Here is a 21,147-nt window from a genome sequence, read left to right as displayed (position 1 = left end):
AGTCACCAAAACGTCAAACTTTTTCCGAATTAACTCCATAATATCGACCGAAACATGGCAAACGTTGTTTAGAATCAATCCTCAAGGTGTTTTTTCACATATCTCTTCATTGATATGCAGTTCGTGGAAGCCTGCTTTCCCCTCAGAATCGCATGGAAAAATACCAGCAGCTGAAAATGAAGCACCAATTTCGACGGAGGACACCGGGCGGACACCTGGAAAATATAGTCTCTTATGGTCAATCTTCCAATGATATGCCTACAAATACGTCACGATGCTGCAGACACCTTGGGGAAACGATAGATCGGGCAGGCTCATTCCTCTCGCATTCACAGCCATATAAGGAGACAATGGAAAACAGAGCCTCAAAAATCCTGCTGATTTCCTGGTTGCCGTTTCATCTTGGTTTTGCCTGTAGCTCCCGTTCTAGGGCACCCACAGACAATATCTTTGCAGTTCTGGAAAATTCAGAGTGTTTTCTTTCCAAAGCTATCAATTATATGCATAGTCGAGCATCTTTTTGTGACAAAATATCTTGTTTAAAACGGGAACGTTTTTCATCCAAAAATGAAATAGCGTCCCCAGAGTTTCAAGAGGTTAAAGCATGTTTAGACATGGACTTCATCGAGCTAGTTTTATCAGTGACAGCACCAGTAGAGGCAGACACTAGAGGAGTTTGCTGATGTTTTTACAGGAATGTCTCTCTTCATTCTAAAACGTGCTCTCTGTGCATCGGAGGTGTGCTTTGATGTCTGCCTGACTGCGTGCCCTGCTTGTTCACGTTATTCCCAGGAGAATGTACCATTCACCTTGACCCAGACGCAACCCCTGTGGTCTACCCACCAAGAAAGATTCCCCTTGCTCTCCTTGCCCGTCTGAAGAAAGAGTTGGAGAGCATGGAGCAATCTGACATAGTCACCAAGGTTACAGAACCGACTGACTGGGTAAACGCGTTAGTGGTGGTGGAGAAACCACGCACAGGCAAGCTCCGAGTATGTCTCGACCCGAGAGACTTGAACAAGGCTATCAAACGCCCGCATTATCCTTTACCGATGCTAGATGGCATCACACACAAGCTAGCGGGAACACACTACTTCAGTGTCATGGACGCTAGATCAGGCTACTGGGCTATCAAGCTCATAGAAGAGTCATCTAAGCTCACAACATTCAACACACCGTTTGGATGCTACAGGTTCCGTCGCCTGCCTTTTGGGATTATCTCAGCCCAAGACGAGTTTCAGCGAAAGATCGACAAAGTGTACGAAGGCCTCGATGGAGTTGTGGCAATTGTGGACAACATCCTTGTCTATGGTCAAAGCAAAGAGGAGCACGACCGAAACCTAGAGAGAGGAGTCCGGCTCAATCCCGAGAAGAGCACAGTCAGCGCTACAGAGGTCAGCTACTTCGGATAGCTTCTCACAGTGACTGGAATCAAGCCAGATCCACAGAAGATCATAAGCCATAAAAGAAATGGAGCCACCAAAGAACCATGCAGAGCTGGAAACAGTGCTTGGCATGGTCAACTACTTAGCCAAGTTAGCCTCTCCAATGCTAATGCACCCCTGCGTCAACTGCTAAAGCAGTCCAGTGACTTTCTCTGGGACAAGCAACACGACATTGCTTTCCAGAATGTGAAAGACTTGATCACGAGAGAACCAGGACCAATCCTTGCCTTGCGACAAAGAGCTCAGACTCCAAGTGGACGCGTTGAAGTATGGACTAGGTGTAGTGCTACTGCAAGAAGAAAAGCCCATCGGCTACGCTTCCAAATCTCTCACAGACTGTGAAATCGACTACGCTCAAATCGAAAAGGAGCTCTACGCTATTCTGTTCGGATGTAACCGTTTCCATCAGTACATATATGGACGACAAGTCATTGTGGAATCAGACCACAAGCCCCTTGAGTCAATTATGAGGAAGCGACTAGCCCCAGCCCCACCAAGGCTACAGAGGATGATCCTTCAACTACAAAAATGTGACTTCACAATCACTCACCGTCCAGGCAAAGACATCCCTGTCGCAGACACACTCGCCAGGAAGTTTCTTACCTATAAGGACAGCAGCCTCAATGAAGGCATGGACATGCAAGTGCACACAGTGTACAGCAACTTACCAGTTGGTGACACAAAACTGAAGGAAATCCAAGCAGAAACAGAAAAGGACACACAACTCACACAGCTGAGGAAAGTCATACAGGATGGATGGCCTGAGCAGAGGAGAAAATGCTCTCAGAGCGTCTCAGAATTCTGTAACCATCGTGATGAACTATCACAGATCAACGGAATACTTTTCAAAGGAGAGAAAATAATTTATTCCTTCCAGTCTCAGAGAAGAGATTTTGACAAAGATCCATGCTGGACACATGGGCATGGAAAAGTGCAAACAGAGAGCACGGGACATTTTGTTTTGGCCTGGAGTGTGGAAATTAATAGAGGACATTGTTGGTAAATGCGCCATATGTCTTGAACGACGCCCCTCCAAACACCAAAGAGCCAATGTTACCTCACTGTATCCCAGACCGAACCTGGCAGGTCGTGGCAACCGATCTGTTCACCTGGAACAACGAGGACTACATTGTAAAAGTGGATACTTCAAACTCGACAAGCTTCACAGCACCACATCTGCAGCTGTGATACACAAGCTGAAAGAAGCCTTTGCCAGGCATGGCATTGTAGAGACTTTAATATCTGACAATGGGCCCTGTTACAAATCATACGAGTTTGAATCCTTCACAAAAGCATGGGAGTTTACACATGTCACCACAAGCCCACATTAGCCTCAAAGTAATGGACTTGCTGAAAAATCTGTGCAGATTGCTAAATCACTCATGGACAAAGCAAAAGCAGACGAGAGACCCCTACCTCAGTCTCCTTGAATACCGCAACACTCTAGTTGACAACTTCAAATCACCAGCCCAGCTGTTGATGAACTGTTGATGAGCCGCAGACTTCGCTCAATCCTTCCCAGCACCAACCAGCAGCTGCAACCTGAGGTCATCGGCTACAAGGAAATGCATGAAAAACGTGCAGAGACAACAACAAAAGCGATACTACGACAGGTCAGCTAGACCACTGCCACCACTGATCGACGGAGAGTCCGTTAGAATCCAGGAGCATGGCCTCTGGAAGCCAGCAGTCGTCATCTAGCCAGCTGACACTGAACGTTCATATCACGTCCGCACCGCAGAAGGAGCGGTGTACCGCAGCAGTCGTCACCTACTGAACACAAAAGAACAACACACTGATGAGATGAACTGTTCCCCTGAAAGAGAACGTGATGGACTAAACACTCACAGCACAACATACACCATACTTACCTGCAACACCACAAGAACTGTTGACTGACACAGAAGCATGCTCAGCATCATATCGCACAAGGTCAGGAAGAGAGGTCAAGCCCAGAGCTGTCTTACACCTGTGAAATGTCAAAGGGTATAGGCGGATCGCTGCCCTAAAATAATTCCAGACTGTAATCTTGTTATTGAAAATGTTAAGATGTTATTTCTACAGTGGAAGCTGAGTTGCTGAGAATCCCTTGTTTGAAAAGTAACAGTATGTTGGATTATTGTTTCAGAGTCTATGTTGATTCAGTTGGTGTAGTATGCAATATAAATGGGTACCTACCTTGAGTTCAAACTACAGAGCATGTATTCAAAAGAAACGCTTAGAATATGTAAACCTTTTTCTTTTGTTTTAAAAGAAGAGGATGTAATATGTGTAAACATACTGAATTGTAATTGGATGCATTTTACCGCCATACTGTGCTATGATTGGTTACGACCACCCAAATGTTTAGGTCATGGTCAGTTTATCCTGGTTGGCGATACGTTAACATGCCAGTTATAGCTAGCTAATAAAGAGCTACGTTAAGAAATATCCTGTAGTACTACATTTGATTATTTTGTACAAAAGTGTGCAAAACAAGACAAGTATCTTATAAATCAAAGAGGAATAGGCGAGGCATGAATATGTTGGCTACATGAATAAAGATTTAATGTAGCCAAAGTTTATAGGGTCCCCTTGGAAAACACGGACCATCACTTTGGTTCCTACCCTGTCACAATTACTCCTCCATGGCATTTTCATTCGTTGTCATGTCAAAACACTGTATTCAAAGTGCCCACTATTATTTATATTCTAACTATAGAGTTAGAATAAACATTCTATTTCCATGATTCCAAACTAACAAGTTTTTGATCTAAATCGCAGTTGCAACGTTTGGTTAAAAATAAGGCCTAGTTTTTTGCCAATATAGTGGCAAGTGCAGGAAATGCAGAAATTGATGGAAATGCAGGAAATAATTTTAGGTTGAAGTTGATTTGAACAGTATTAAACAATCAGAATGGAGAAAGACCCATTGAATTAAATGTAGAATATATGTGTTGCCACCCTAGGCTCACGCACTACTCATAACGCAAAAGAAGAACTTTTCTTAATCAAAAAACTTAAAATACCGTCAAATTTGAAAAATACTATGATATATTTTGGCCATATCGCCCAGCCCTAATTTATATACAGATCTCTAGTGACAGTCAATTTTCTTTACATGGAGGGGGAGAGCATGATGCTCGTGAATTTGTGCGTCCCATGTTGTGTAAAATGTAACGATGAATGGAAATCCACAACTTAGCCTAAATATTGTTTTCGGGCACGTTAATTGATTTTCCTTTGCGTGTTTCACATTGCCAACCACACAGAGTCATGGCGCAAAGTAGGCTATTTACTGTGCGTTGATGATAACTGAACAGCAAGTGTTGACTAGTTTATAAAAGATGTCGATCTGACTGAAATAAAGTCTTAACTCCTATATCCCTTTGCCATTCATAAATATAACCACGTTGCATGATTTATGTTCGTGGAATCATATTGGGACAAATTTACCTTTCCTAAGATGTTGGGGTTTGCCAGAGAGTGACGCTAAAATTAGTGACGTCTCGTCAGTGAAGCCGAACCAATCGCATCCGTGAGAGACGTTCATTTGGCTCTCTATTTTGCACAGGTTACTGGTAGGCCTAGGCTGTTTGGCGATTATCTGCAGTGCAGATACGTTCTGAAAACATTCGATGAAGATGGTGAATCATTACTGCAGGAACAATGGGCAGTGGATAACCTTTATTCTGATCCAAAAATTATAATTAGGCTTCATGGACTCCAGGCATTAAAACGGAATTCATCATTACTGAAGGAACAATCATGGAGAACCTTTATTCTGATCCAAAAATGGCATTCCAGGCAAAACGGAATTCATCATTACTGCAGGAACAATGGGCAGTGGAGAACCTTTATTCTGATCCAAAAATTATAATTAGGCTTCATGGACTCCAGGCATTAAAACGGAATTCATCATTACTGAAGGAACAATGGGCAGTGGAGAACCTTTATTCTGATCCAAAAATGATAATTAGGCTTCATGGACTCCAGGCATTAAAACGGAATTCATCATTACTGAAGGAACAATGGGCAGTGGAGAACCTTTATTCTGATCCAAAAATGATAATTAGGCTTCATGGACTCCAGGCATTAAAACGGAATTCATCATTACTGCAGGAACAATGGGCAGTGGAGAACCTTTATTCTGATCCAAAAATGATCATTAGGCTTCATGGACTCCAGGCATTAAAACGGAATTCAACAATATTCAAAAATGTATTGAATCATCTAAATGTATTGAACATTAATTAATTTGGCCAAGTTTATCATAAGACATGAAGAGAATGCATCAGTGATTCGTATTTCCTGCAACTTTGTGAATGAGGCCACGAGAATGCCCCTGTGTGTGGCCGTTAGTGATGATCATGGGCGCAACTTTCACTGGGGATGGGGGGGACATGCTGGTTGAGACAATGCCAAGAGTGTGCAAAGCTGTCATCAAAGCAAAGGGTGGCTAATTTGAAGAATATAAAATGTATTTTGATTTGTATTTTTTGGCTAGAAAATAGTAAATATAAAGAAAACCCTTGAATGAGTAGGTGTGTCCACACTTTTGACTGGGTATACAGTTGAAGTCAGAAGTTTACATACACTTAGGTTGGAGTCATTAACCTCTTGAATCTATAGGGGAGCTATTTCATTATTGGATAAAAAAACGTGCCCGTTTTAAGCGCAATCATGCTCGACTATGCATATAATTGACAGCTTTGGAAAGAAAACACTGACGTTTCCAAAACTGCAAAGATATTATCTGTGAGTGCCCCAGAACTGATGCTACAGGCGAAACCAAGATGAAACTTCAAACAGGAAATGAGCAGGATTTTTGAGGCTCTGTTTTTCATTGTCTCCTTATATGGCTGTGAATGCGCAAGGAATGAGCCTGCCCGATCTATCGTTTCCCCAAGGTGTCTGCAGCATTGTGACATATTTGTAGGCATATCATTGGAAGATTGACCATAAGAGACCACATTTACCAGGTGTCCGCCCGGTGTCCTGCGCCGAAATTGGTGCGCAAACCTCAGCTGCAAGTATTTTTCCATGGGATTCAGAGAAGAAAGCAGGCTTCCACGAACGATATATCAATGAAGAGATATATGAAAAACACCTTGAGGATTGATTCTAAACAGCGTTTGCCGTGTTTCAGTCGATATTATGGATGACCGTTATGCTAATAAGCTTGAGGCTATAAATAGGATCCCGGATCCGGGATTGCTCGACGCAAGAAGTTCATTTTTCAACCACTCCACTAATTTCTTGTTAACAAACTGTAGTTTTTGCAAGTCGGTTAGGACATCTACTTTGTGCATGACAAGTCATTTTTCCAACAATTGTTTACAGACAGGTCATTTCACTTATAATTCACTGTATCACAATTCCAGTGGGTCAGAAGTTTACATGCATACACTAAGTTGACTGTGCCTGTAAACAGCTTGGAAAATTCCAGAAAATTATGTCATGGCTTTAGAAGCTTCTGATAGGCTAATTGACATCATTTGAGTCAATTGGAGGTGTACCTGTGGATGTATTTCAAGGCCTACCTTCAAACTCAGTGCCTCTTTGCTTGACATCATGGGAAAATCAAAAGAAATCAGCCAAGACCTCAGGGGGGGGGGGAAATTGGTTCATCCTTGGGAGCAATTTCCAAACGCCTGAAGGTACCACATTCATCTGTACAAACAATAGTATGCAAGTATAAACACCATGGGACCACACAGCCGTCATACTGCTCAGGAAGGAGATGCATTCTGTCTCCTAGAGATGAAAGTACTTTGGTGTGAAAAGTGCAAATCAATCCCAGAACAACAGCAAAGGACTTTGTGAAACAAAAGTATCTATATCCACAGTAAAACGAGTCCTATATCGACATAACCTGAAAGGCCACTCAGCAAGGAAGAAGCCACTGCTCCAAAACCGCCATAAAAAAGCCAGACTACGGTTTGCTACTGCACCTGGGGACAAAGATCATGCTTTCTGGAGAAATGTCTGATGAAACACAAATAAAACTGTTTGGCCATAATGACTATTGCTATGTTTGGAGGAAAAAGAGGGAGGCTTGCAAGCCGAAGAACACCATGCCAACCGTGAAGTACGGGGGTGGCAGCATCATGTTGTGGGGGTGCTTTACTGCAGGAGGGACTAGTGCACTTCACAAAATAGATGGCATCATGAGGAAGGAAAATTATGTCGATATATTGAAGCAACATCTCAAGACATCAGTTACGAAGTTAAAGCTTGGTCGCAATTGGGTCTTCCAAATGAACAAAGACCCCAATCATACTTCCAAAGTTGTGGCAAAATGGCTTAAGGATAACAAAGTCAAGGTATTGGAGTGGCCATCACAACCTCAATCACATAGAAAATTTGTGGCAGACCTGAAAATGAGTGTGCGTCCAAGGTCTACAAACCTGACTCAGTTACACCAGTTTGTCAGGAGGAATGGGCAAAATTCCCCCAACTTATTGTGGGAAGATTGTGGAATGCTACCCGAAACGTTTTACCCAAGCTAAACAATTTAAAGGCATTGCTACCAAATACTAATTGAGTGTATGTAGACTTCTGACCCACTGGAAATGTGATGAAAGAAATTAAAGCTGAAATAAATCTCTACTACTACTCTACTCTCTACTGTTATTGTGACATTTGACATTCTTAAAATAAAGTGGTGATCCTAACTGACCCAAGACAGGAAATCTATATTAGGATTAAATGTCAGGAATTATGAAAAACTGAGTTTAAATGTATTTGGCTAAGGTGCATGTAAACTTCAGACTTCAACTGTGTGTGTGTGTGTGTGTGTGTGTGTGTGTGTGTGTGTGTGTGTGTGTGTGTGTGTGTGTGTGTGTGTGTCTATATATCACGTTCTGACCTTAGTTCCCCTGTTATGTCTTTTGTTTTAGTATGGTCAGGGCGTGAGTTGGGTGGGTTGTCTGTTCGTTTTTCTATAATTTGGGATTTCTGTGTTCAGCCTAGTATGGTTCTCAATCAGAGGCAGCTGTCAATTGTTGTCCCTGATTGAGAATCATACTTAGGTAGCCTGGTTTCACTTTTGAGTTGTGGGTGTTTGTCTTCCGTGTCAGTGTTTGTTACCACACTGGGCTGTGTCGTTTATTCACGTTTATTGTTTTGTTCCAGTGTTCTGCTGTGTTTTGATTAAACATTATGGACACTTACCGCGCTGCCCATTGGTCCTCCGATCCTTCTCGCTACTCCTCCTCAGAAGAGGAGGACGAGATCCGTTACACTATATATATATATATATATACAGCCTGAAACTGGGAGAAACGGAAACCTGGAAAAACAAAACCTTTAATAAATGTGTCTGTTTTTAATAAAATACATAATTTGAAGAATAAACATTGATTTTTTCCAATCTGGGAAGTAAACTCGAATAAAGTATTCCAATAATTTTATTGTGCATTTCAGATGGAATCAAGGCATTAGGATGGACACAAATATACCTCTTTCTGCAAATACATTTGAACTACTTCTCCGATTTGGCTGGGTACTCTATGTACTGTACTTGTGGAAACACTGTCTTTCCCTCCCTCTCTCTCTCTACTCCATATCTATTTAGATCAGTGTGTCCTTGTTGCGGGCATAAGCCCCCTGTTAAACTCAGCAGGGCGTCCTGTTTTGATCTCCCCCTCTGGCCTGACTGCTCGTTGGGGACTGTGTCATTAGTGACTGTCGTTCGGGACTCTCGTTTGTGTGGGACACTGAATGGACACTGCACTGCAGCCATCTTAAATCCTGTCCAGCTCTCAGTTCCCAGGCACTGGGAATAGAATAGAGGCAGTCTTGGGAGGGTTGCCAAGCATGTTCCCCAAACCCCATCCCTTGGTGCATGGCCCAAATCCTGCTATAGCATACACATGTGAACGTACTCTCTCTCTCTCTCCCGGTCTCGCAATCATTCACTCACTCTAGGGCTGTCCCCGACTAAAATAAATCTTTGTCGACTGAGAGTCGGCTGTTCTTTCAACCAAACGATTGGTCAACATTTTTAAACGTGTATTTTTCCATATATAGACACACCCTATGTTTGAATAAAATCAGCTATATGTAGACTACTGAGCTTGCTGATGCTTTAAGCACTGCGATTAAAAGTTAAGACACACAAATTACTAAAGAGGGAGTCTTGAGATCAATAGAGCCATACCAGAAGAAAAAACCCTATTCTTGCTCAACGCCATTGGACTCTGGGAGCAGTGGAAACATGTTCTCTGGAGTGATGAATCGCGCTTCACCATCTGACAGTCTGATGGACGAATCTGTGTTTGACGGATGCCAGGATAACTCGACCTGCCCAAATGTAAAGTTTTATGGAGGAGGAATAGTGGTCTGGGGCTGTTTTAATGGTTTGGGCTAGGCCACTTAGTTCCAATGATGGGAAATCTTAATGCTACAGCATTACAATGACATTCTAGATGACTCTGTGCTTCCAACTTTATGGCAACAGTTTGTGGAAGGCCCTTTCCTGTTCCAGCATTACAATGCCCCCGTGCACAAAGCGAAGTCCATACAGAATGAATTGTTGAGATCATTGATCATCAGTGTGGAAGAACTTGACTGGTCTGCACAGAGCCCTGACCTCAACTCCATCGAACACCTTTGGGATGAATTGGAACGCCGACTGCGAACCAGGCCAAATCGCCGAACATAAGTGCCCAACCTCACTAATACTCTTGTGGCTGAATGGAAGCAAGTCCCCGCAGCAATGTTCCAACATCTAGTTGATAGCCTTCCCAGAAGAGTGGAGGCTTTTATAGCAGCAAAGGGGGGGCCAACTCCATATTAATGCCCATGATTTTGGAATGAGATGTTCGACGAGCAGGTGTCCACAGACTTTTGGTCATGTAGGGTATTTGCCACAGCTTGGTTAAAAAAATCTTTGTTGACCAACAGCCTATCAACAAAACAATCGAATAGTAGACTAAATGGAGTCAGCCCTAACTCACTCACTCTCATGCATAGACACACATGCGCACTCCCACACACAGTATTTAGTTTCTTTACTCACAAAAAAATATGGGTCTTGATCCAGGGGATTGATTGTCTCTGCTGCTGCTGCTTAAAAAATCCTCTACTTTTTATGTTCTACAGCTGGACACCCCCAATGACCGTGTTGTTCAATGTACTTATAGAGTTTAATTACAAAACGCTATATATATTCATTTTCAGGATGTTGGAAATGAGTTTTTATTGTTTTAAAGAAATTATGAAAGAGATTTGGTGTAGTTTTCCCACTATCTAATCATGGTTTGGGGTTGTTCAATCACAGACCAATCTATCGCTTAATGGTTTTATTTAGACAAATAATCTTTTTTTATTTAGCAAAATGCTATATATCCGCCTCACTCTCATAGTAATAAGTAGTACTGCTAGGTTTTACACAGTCAAATGTAATAAATAACTACATTTGTAATAAAGAAATGTACAAATTATAAAAATATTTTAAAAAGTTATTTTTTTTTACAAAAGTATTATTCAATAGAGCAATGTGAAATCTGTATTTTAATCATTCATCAGATGTTCTTATCCAAAGATACTTACAGTATGGGCATTCATCTTAAGATGACTAGGTGAGACAACCACATATCATAGTCAAATTTCCAGGATACGAACAAAAAAAAAAACATTTTCATACACCACTAAAATCTATGAATGAATGGATTTTACACACATATGAGGGTACCCATAAGCAATCATTTCTGTTGAAAAAACATGTGAAAAAGTGGTGGATTTAGAGTTTTGGAAATAAACTCTTCACTTAGAAAAGCACCTACAGTATTCACACCTGTCACGTGTGCTCCCTCTCCGGCCTCTAGGTCACCACGCTGCTCATTATAATGCGCAGGAGCGTAGCCTAGTGGTAAGAGTGTTGGATTAGTAACCGAAAGGTTGCAAGTTTAAATACCCAAGCTGACAAAGTACAAATCTGTCATTTCTGTAAGGCAGTTCCTAGGCCGTCATTGAAAATAAGAATTTGTTCTTAACTGACTTGCCTAGTAAAATAAAATTCAAACAATATTACTGAAAATATTTATATTCATGAAATCACAAGTGCAATATAGGAAAACACAGCTTCACCTTCTGTCGTATCAGATTTTGAAATTATGCTTTTCAGTGAATGAAATCCAAGCGTTTGTAAGTTTATCGATCGCACGATAAAACATTAAGTACACTTAGCAACAGGTTGCTCGGTTACGAAAATCAGAAAAGCAATCAAATTAATCGTTTACCTTTGATGATCTTCGGATGTTTTCACTCACAAGACTCCCAGTTACACAATAAATGTTCCTTTTGTTCCATAAAAATTATTTTTATATCCAAAACACCTCTGTTTGTTTGTCGCGTTATATTCAGAAATCCACAGGAAAGAGCGGTCACGACAACACATACAATTTCCAAATAGTTTCCGTAATGTCCACAGAAACATGTCATACGTTTTTTATAATCAATCCTCAGGTTGTTTTTAAAATATATAATCGATAATATATCAACCGCAACGGTCTTGTTCAGTAGGAGGTGGAACGGCAATGGCTGCCCAAACTCTGTTGCGCGAGCAAAACTCGTGCGAACACTTGACATGATGTTATCGTTCTGGCTCATTTTTCAAAATAAAAGCCTGAAACTATGTCTGAATACTGTGTTGACACCTTGAGGAAGCAATAGGAAAAGGAATCTGGTTGATATCCCTTTAAATGGAGCAAAGAGAGGCTATGGAACATGGAGTTTTCAAAATAGAAGCCACTTCCTGGTTTGATTTTCCTCAGGGTTTCGCCTGCAATATCAGTTCTGTTATACTCACAGACAATATTTTGACAGTTTTGGAAACTTTAGAGTGTTTTCTATCCAATACTACTAATAATATGCATATATTAGCAACTGAGACTGAGGAGCTGGCCGTTTACAATGGGCACCTTTTCATCCAAGCTACTCAATACTGCCCCTGCAGCCATAAGAAGTTAACCTAATAAAAACAGTTACGTAGGAATGGTGTTTGTGCAGTAGGCCTAATACATTATCACAGCATATTGGCTACATGCCTGGCCTGACAATATTGTTCTTCTCAGATCATATTACACTGAACAAAAAATATAAATGCAACATATAAAGTGTTGGCCCCATATTTCTTGAGCTGAATAAAATATTCCAGAAATGTTCCATACGCACAAAAAGCTTTTTTCCTTCAAATGTTGTGCACAAATTTGTTTACATCCCTGTTCGTGAGCATTTCTCCTTTGCCAAGATAATCCATCCACCTGACAGGTGTGGCATATCAAAGGGCAGCAGGGTATCCTAGTGGCCTAGTGGTTAGAGCGTTGAACTAGTAACCGAAAGGTTGCAAGTTTGAATCCCCGAGCTGACAAGGTACAAATCTGTCGTTCTGCCCCTGAACAGGGAGTTAACCCACTGTTCCTAGGCCGTCATTGAAAATAATAATTTGTTCTTAACTGACTTGCCTAGTAAACTTAAGGTTAAATAAAAATATTCAACAACATCATCATTACACAGGTGCACCTTGTGTGGCCATTTTAAAATGTGCAGTTTTGTCACGTAACACAATGCCACAGATGTCTCAAGTTTTGAGGAAGCATGCAATTGGCATGCTAACTACAGGAGCTGTTGCCAGATCATTTTATGTTAATTTCTCTATCGTAAGCTGCCTCCAATGTCGTTTTAGAGAATTTGGCAGTACTTCCAACCGGCCTCACAACCCTAGACCACTTGTAACCACACCAGCCCAGGACAACCACATCTGGTTTCTTCGCCTGCAGAATCGTCTGAGACCAGCCACCTGGACAGCTGATGAAACTGTGGGTTTGCACAGCCAAAGAATTTCTGCACAAACTGTCAGAAGCCGTCTCAGGGAAGCTCATCTGCTTGCTCGTTGTCCTAACCAGGGTCTTGACCTGACTGCAGTTCGGCGTCATAACCAACTTCAGTGTGCAAATGCTTACCTTCGATGGCCACTGGAATGCTGGAGGTGTACTCTTAATGGATGAATCCCGGTTTCAACTGTAGCGTGCAGATAGCAGACAGCATGTATGGCGTCTTGTGGGGTGAGCGGTTTGCTGATGTCAACGTTGTGAACAGAGTGCACCATGATGGCAGTGGGATTATCGTATGCGAAGGCATAAACTAAGGACAATGAACGCAATTGCATTTTAACAATGGCCGTTTGAAAGTACCGAGATACCGTGACGAGATCCTGAGGCCCATTGTCATGCCATTCATCCACCACCATCACCTTATGTTTCAGAATGAAAATGGCCCCATTTGCAAGGATCTGAACACAATTCCCGGAGCTGAAAATGTCCCAGTTCTATCATGGCCTGCATGCTCACTCACCAGATGTTACCTATTGAGCATGTTTGGGATGCTCTGGATTAGAGTCGACCGATTATGATTTTTCAACGCCGATACCGATTATTGAAGGACACAAAAAAACAGATACCGATCTCATCGGCCGAATTTTAAAATGTGTATATATATACACACATTTTTGTAATAATGACAATTCCAATAGTACTGAATGAACAATGAACACTTTTATTTTAACTTAATGTAATACATATGGGCTTTTGGATAGGTGTTAAGGTGATTCCACAGGTTGGTGATATTTTTTGATTTAGCCATTTCTGACCCCATGCTTACAAATAAGACACCTTGCTTTCCCTGGTGCCAATTCCATGTAATAGTCCCACACTGGTGCTCTGCTTTTCTCTGCCATCTGTAAAACACACACACAGCTCTGAAGTGACAATGATACTGAAGAGTCTGCTTAGGAGACAAATACTCTCAACTGTTTGAATAAAAATAGAGTTTAAGTTACCTGTGATGAATGTTGAAAACAAAAACTTTCATGTATATATGCAGGAAATCCTATTTTAATAATGGACATGGTAAGAATTGACTACCAAAGTGCGAGTCATAATTCCCATGACACCTTCTAGCAAAATCTGAACATTTATTTATTCCATAGGATATTTTTAGATTCACTTAAAATAAGGTCTGTGTTTCGTGTAGGCTTACACCACCTTGCCAATTGTGTAGATACCCATAGGACACTGATCAATATGGGCAAAATATAAGCGAAGATGGATTTATGAAAATATTTTGACAAACGTTACCTTATCCTAGTGAGATATACACGGGTATCAAAACCCGAGGCGGTTTAAGCCTGCCCGAAACACATACCTTATTTGAAGTAGATCAAGACATTCTGTATGGAAGATATGAACGGTAAAATAACGAAGGAACCCCTTTCAAGTTCAGCCGCAAGTTGTTACAGGAATTATAACGCGTCGACTATTTGTCTCTAAACCATATACCTTTGACTATTACGAGCCTGCTGCTGCCAACCACCCCTCAGTCAGACTGCTCTATCAAATATCAAATCATAGATTTAACTATAATAAACACACAGAAATACGAACCTTAGGTCAAATCTGGAAACTATCACCTCGAAAACAAAACATTTATTCCATTCTGTATTTTATCTAACGGGTGGCATCCATGAGTCTAAATATTCCTGTTGCATTGCACAACCTTTAATGTTATGTCATAATTACGTAAGATTCTGGCAAATTAGTTTGCAAAGAGCCAGGCGGCCCAAACTGTTGCATATACCCTGACTCTGCGTGCAATGAATGCTAGAAAAGTGACACAATTTCACCTGGTTAATATTGCCTGCTAAGCTGGATTTCTTTTAGCTAAATATGCAGGTTTAAAAATATATACTTGTGTATTGATTTTAAGAAAGACATTGATGTTCATGGTTAAGTACACATTGGTGCAACGGCAGTCGTTGATTGATTGTTTTTTATAAGATAAATTTAATGCTAGCTAGCAACTTATCTTGGCTTACTGCATTCGTGTAACAGGCGGGCTTCTCGTGAGGCAGGTGGTTAGAACATTGGACTAGTTAACTGTAAGGTTGCAAGATTGAATCCCCCGAGCTGACAAGGTAAAAATCTGTCGTTCTGCCTCGTTCCTAGGCCGTCATTGAAAATAAGAATGTGTTCTTAACTGACTTGCCTAGTTAAATAAAGATTAAATAAAGGTGTAAAAAAAAAAAAAAACATTGGCAAAATCGGCGCCCCAAAATACAGATTTCCGGTTGTTATGAAAACTTGAAATCGGCCCTAATTAATCGGCCATTCCAATTAATCGGTCGACCTCTACTCTGGATCGATGTGTATGACAGCGTGTTCCAGTTCCCGCCAATATCTAGCAACTTTGCACAGCCATTGAAGAGGAGTGGGACAATATTCCACAGGCCACAATCAGCAGCCTGATTGTGTTGCGCTGCATGAGGCAAATGGTGGTCACACCAGATACTGACTGGTTTTCTGATCCACGCCCCTACTTTTTTTAAAGGTATCTGTGACCAACAGATGCATACCCGTATTCCCAGTCATGTGAAATCCATAGATTAGGGCCTAATGATTTTTTTAAATTTTTAATTGACTGATTTTCTTATACAGTATGTACAATTTTTCAATTTGTTGCATGATGTGTTTTATGTTTTTGTTCAGTGTATATTGCAAAACTCGAGCTTTAATAACAAAATAGATCAATTGGTGTTGCACTTACAAATGAACAGGCTGAGCATAAATTGAAATAATATGCACTAATTAGCTTTTATTTTACTGGACTGGTTGTAGGCTACCTGCATCTGATGGTAATGGTGCTTTCAAGACAACTGAGTACTCTGGGGGTAAGAAACTAGGTCAAATCATAACATCAGTGGTCTTCATGTCGGAACGTCGGTGGTCTAGAAACATACCGGAGTTTCCAACTTATAGGTTTCCAACTGGAGTTTCCAACTTGGATTCCCGGTTGAAGTCAGAAGTCTGAGATTTCCCCGAGTTCCCAGTTGTTTTGAACACGGCATTACTCTTAGCGGAAGGAGGGAGAGAGCAGCAGAGGGTCCACCTCTCATGTTCCCTGCTCTTTCCTTACTTTCATCAGTTGAAACGGACCAGAGAGAGGGGACACCGTCTTCCACCTGATGGCGAAACCTGAGTTGCACCGTATCTGCCTCAGTCATGCACAAATTCATGTTGTTCCAGGGACCAGAGAAGGTCTCAATTAAAATATACACAATGAGCAGCTAATAATAATTAGAAATGCAGGACAATCGATACACTTGACTACTCTTTCATTGCAGAGGCAACACGACTAGATGTAGGGAGAAATGCGTTTGATGTTTTCTAATAGTGTTGAATAAAAACTGTTGGCTGTGCTTAATAAAAACGCGAACTCACTCGTAAAAACAGCAGCTTTTTGCTGTATTCTTTGACAGTCTCGTACTGGTCATGGTTTTAAAAGTCATGACATTTCACGTAGGCTAGTGTCAAACTTTGCTGTGGCCTAGGTCTTGGAAGCTGTAGGCACAGTGATATGAGGTATCCGATTGGCCAGCGCAGTAGGCGCTCTCGATTTAGCCACAGATCTCCCGGTCCGCAGGGCTTCTGAATAAAGTGTGCCTACCGCAACAACGTAACGGTGGGGGGGAGGAGCGCAAAGCCTTTATCGTTGGCTTTTCAACTGAAATGTTTTGTGATCGACTTGGAATGCCTTGAAGATCGACCAGTCGATCACGATCAATTGGTTGGTGACCACTGCTTTAGTGCCTTGTTGCAAACAGGATACATGTTTTGGAATATTTTCATTCTGTACAGGCTTCATTCTTTTCACTCTGACATTTTAGGCCTATGTTAGTATTGTGGAGTAACTACAGTGTTGGTGATTCATTCTCATATCACAGCCAATAAACTCTGTAATTGTTTTAAAATCACCATGGCTTCATGTTGAAATCCCTGAGCAGTTTCCTTCTTCTCCGGCAACTGAGTTAGGAAGGGTACCTGTATCTTTGTAGTGACTGGGTATATTGTTACACTATCCAAAGTGCAATTAATAACTGCACCATGCTCATAGGGATATTCAATGTCTGTTTTTTTTTTTTTACCCATCTACCAATAGGTGCCCTTCTTTGCAAACCATTGGAAAAACCTCCCTGGTCTTTGTGTTTGAATCTGTGCTTGAAATGCACTGCTCAACTGAGTGAACTTTAAGATAATTGTATATGTGGGGTACAGAGATGGGGTAGTGGTTTAAAAAGCATGTTAAACACTATTATTGTACACAGAGTGAGTCCATGCAACTTATTATGTGACTTGTTAAGCACATTTTTACTCCTAAACTTAATTAGGCTTGACATAACAAAAGGGTTGAATGCTTATTACTCATACATTTCACCTTTTAATTTTTAACTAAGTTGTAAACATTTCTAAATTGTAAATTCAGGCTGTAACACTACAGTATGTGAAAAAGGTCAAGGGGTGTGAATACTTTCTGAAGGCTATGGGAGACTGCCATAGCTTTGAGTTTGTTTTGCAGTCCACCACTGACCTCTCTCTCGCTCTGTTTTTCTCCCCCCCAGGGTGATGATCTTCGAGGACAAGGCTAATGGGGCCAGCTGTAAGCCTGACGGGCCTCCACCCAAACGGGACATAGCCAGCCTGCCATAGACCAAGGACATCCAGAGCCTCTAGACTACAGAGGGGTCATAGGGACCCGACCTCGACCATTTCACCATCCTAGGCCCCTGCACTCAGCCAGGGACTTGTGTACATAGCCTTATCAACTCCTCACCTCAGGACGCACACGCGTCCCAGAAGGGGGGGGTGTGTGTGTGTATCCTCCTCTGTTCAAAACATGTGGGAAAAAAGAGGGAGGAGCAATCTCTTAACTATATATATTTGCTGTGAAGACGTTAAGGCAGATTAGCTTTTTTTTATGACCACTACATACCTGTATATATTTATATTGATTATGGCGATGAGAAATAAGTATTTTTAATTAGCGTGATCACTTGTAACCCCTGGCGATAACTGTGGAATTGAGTCGTTTTGTGAATATGAGCAAATTGTTGTTGTGTTTGCTGGGGATCAAACTAACAGAGGTGACTGTTTTGTATGTATGTGTTAATGAGAAGATTGTGTGTCAACAACGCACATGTTCTACAGCAATCTGTGTATGGATACTAGTGAATTTATCATTAGGCCTGTTTTATCATGATTTCAATGTGGCGTTTGACAGATGTAATGATTTCAGTGTAGTTGTAGTTAAGAGGTTTGGGGAGCTTGTTAGCTGTGACCCGTTTTAGGGAAACTAACCCAAATCCTTCATCTTATTTTCCACCCCTCCCTCTCCCCTATTTCACCACCACCTAGTTGCTCTTTCAGATATTATATTTTTAATCGTGTTAAAGTAGCATGCTGGTGATTTTAAAGCACATGTAATAATAAGAACACAGTTATTTTTAACACCTTTACACACAGTTGTCAACATCGTCCCACATGTTGGATTAGTGCCATGCAGACTCTGCTTGGTCATCGTCTCACTAGGTCAGGTTTGAGAGATTATGGTCCAACCCCATTCTTTCAGACTAGAGATGGGTTACTGTAGTTGGGATTAGGATTAGGAATGGGGTCGGGGGGCATTAGGACAGAGTATGATATGACTCTAGATCCGGTGTTGTAGATCGACACTGACTTTCTCAACCTAAAGGTTCCGGGGTGAATGGGTTCTCGTGAGTTGAGTTTAGGATTCAGGAAAGATTGGTTTTACGGTACATGCACACACTGAAGATTCTCAGCCTGTTAGTATGAATTATGATTAAATCACATTCTTTCCAAGTGCCTAAAGTAGCATGTGGATGGAAGTCAGAGAGAAGAGTAGAGGATGGTGGAGGAGGTTTAGAGTTGGTCTTTATTCTCCCTCCTGAACCAGACCATTAAGTTGTGTTGTAGGTTATTGGAAGATGGTTTTAAAGGTGTTTATTCATGTGTATATTAGGGTAAGGCGTTTCTCGTTTGGTAGTGTACCCCTAGGTCTAGGCTATCAGATACTGCATTGATACTGGAGACCTGAATACATCTATGAAGTGATATTAGATAGGCAGCTCATGCCAGTGTCCCACATTTCCCGGCCTGACTATCCTAATCTCCATAGTGGCACCTCTTGACTTCCGAATTTCTATCTCGTCTTCCGAATTTCTATCTCGTCTTTGTAAAATGTGATGTACCTGTCCCATTTCAAATGGTATTATCTCCATCTTGCTATGTTTTGCTATTATCTTGTTCTTTAAAAAATATATATTTTCATCTCGTCTCATTCTGTACTTCTTCCTCTTCTTACTTCTCAGTCATTCCCCATCTCAGGCCGGGTTCATTTGTTTGTCACGTAAATTCTCTAATCTGTGCCTCAGCGCTGCTTTTCTATCTTTCGTTTTTTTTCTCGAACTCACACTTAACATGGAATATAATAGTAACCGTAGTATTTTAATTCATTAGCTTTACATTTTTTTAATGGAACGTCAGTTATGCATTTTCATTCCCAGTGTGTTGGGTAGAGGTCTTTTTAGTGGTATTTTCATTTAACCACCCGGACAATGCACATTTTTGTTTTGCAAACACCAAAGGAATTAAAGTTATTTCTGTTACACCGGCATATTTGTTATTGAGTAGTTTGTTGTATGAGTAGTTGTTTAACAGAGTGAAGAAACTGTTCAATCAAACACTGAAACCAGCTTTCCTGTTTTTCCAGTACTGTTTGTAGGTGGACGGAAATAGGGGTTTAATGCTGTCACTTCTAGAAACAGAGAGGATTCCACCATGTCACAGGGTGTTTTAAATCACATAAACATGATCATGTACATGGATGTGGTTTAGTCTAAGGTACTGTGTTTCAACCCATTTTGATATACAGTTATTGCTTCATTTTAAACCATAGACTTAATTTAATCCCATTTACAGTGTACTTTATGATTTAAATTCCATGTTACAGTAATTCATGTAGAGAAATATTAGTCACAGGCACTATAATGCTGTTCCACACATGTATACATGTGTTTTTCTTATGTTATGCATTGCCTCAAGGGAATGAGCTGGTGCTCCATGGTGGAAGCCCACTACCAGTGTCTGATTATGGCACATACAGTAGAAGAAATATAGACGCAGATACCTCAGGCTATAGAGCCTTTCAACATGTGTAAAACACCAGGCAACAACACTGAGCCCCTTTCACAGCTACCAGCAAAGACACATGGGCTATAAACCCATTTCACACACACAGCTAAACGTGTCAATAGGCCTAGTTGCTCAGCCACTTAGTCAAATGAACATGCACATTGCAAACCAATCTCTTCTCGACATGGACACTTTCCACATGTTCACAAAAGCCTGGCGACAGAGTTCTCTGACTTCACTGGTTCGTAAAACACACAAACCCCGAAGCCTTACTATATTGTGTGTCAGTGTATGTGTGTGTCATTGTGTGTATTTGTTTGTGTGGGAGTGCTAGGAAAGTAACGTCCTGCTGGGGAAGGGGAGAAGGCGGGGAGGAAGATTAGAGGCGATACGGAGGGAATACACTAATGAGCACAGCACACTGAGGAGGGAATCTGACGGGACAATAAGCACAGTAAGCACTTGTGTAATTAAAACAATCATCAGTGCTCTATGTGAAGACCTGTCACTAATGCCAGAGGCCTGTGCAACGACAGCGGACAAAGTCCTACTGGGTTACAAGTTAGGACTGGCATCTGGAATTCACTCAAAACAAAATGCCCTACTACTCGACAGGCTGACTCTAGCCCTGGTGCTCTTGTTAAGTGCTTCACTTTGTCCATGTTCCCTGACCG

General features: G+C 41.3%; 1 protein-coding gene across 1 annotated transcript in view; it reads left to right on the top strand.

Moving 5' to 3' along the window:
• The window catches only part of LOC135544567 (allograft inflammatory factor 1-like), a 55,464-nt gene extending 35,511 nt beyond the window's left edge, over nt 1–19,953 (top strand). Inside the window, exon 6 of the mRNA XM_064972282.1 lies at nt 17,884–19,953. Within this exon, the coding sequence (XP_064828354.1) occupies nt 17,884–17,971 (88 nt within the window). The 3' untranslated portion in view covers nt 17,972–19,953. The remainder of the gene's footprint in view (nt 1–17,883) is intronic.
• The last annotated feature ends 1,194 nt before the right edge of the window (nt 19,954–21,147 follow it).

This window comes from Oncorhynchus masou, chromosome 8 (genome assembly GCF_036934945.1).
Source record: "Oncorhynchus masou masou isolate Uvic2021 chromosome 8, UVic_Omas_1.1, whole genome shotgun sequence".
Classification (NCBI taxonomy): domain Eukaryota; kingdom Metazoa; phylum Chordata; class Actinopteri; order Salmoniformes; family Salmonidae; genus Oncorhynchus; species Oncorhynchus masou.
The sequence above is the reverse complement of the archived record's forward strand: the minus strand, read 5'-3'. Positions and strand labels throughout refer to the sequence as shown.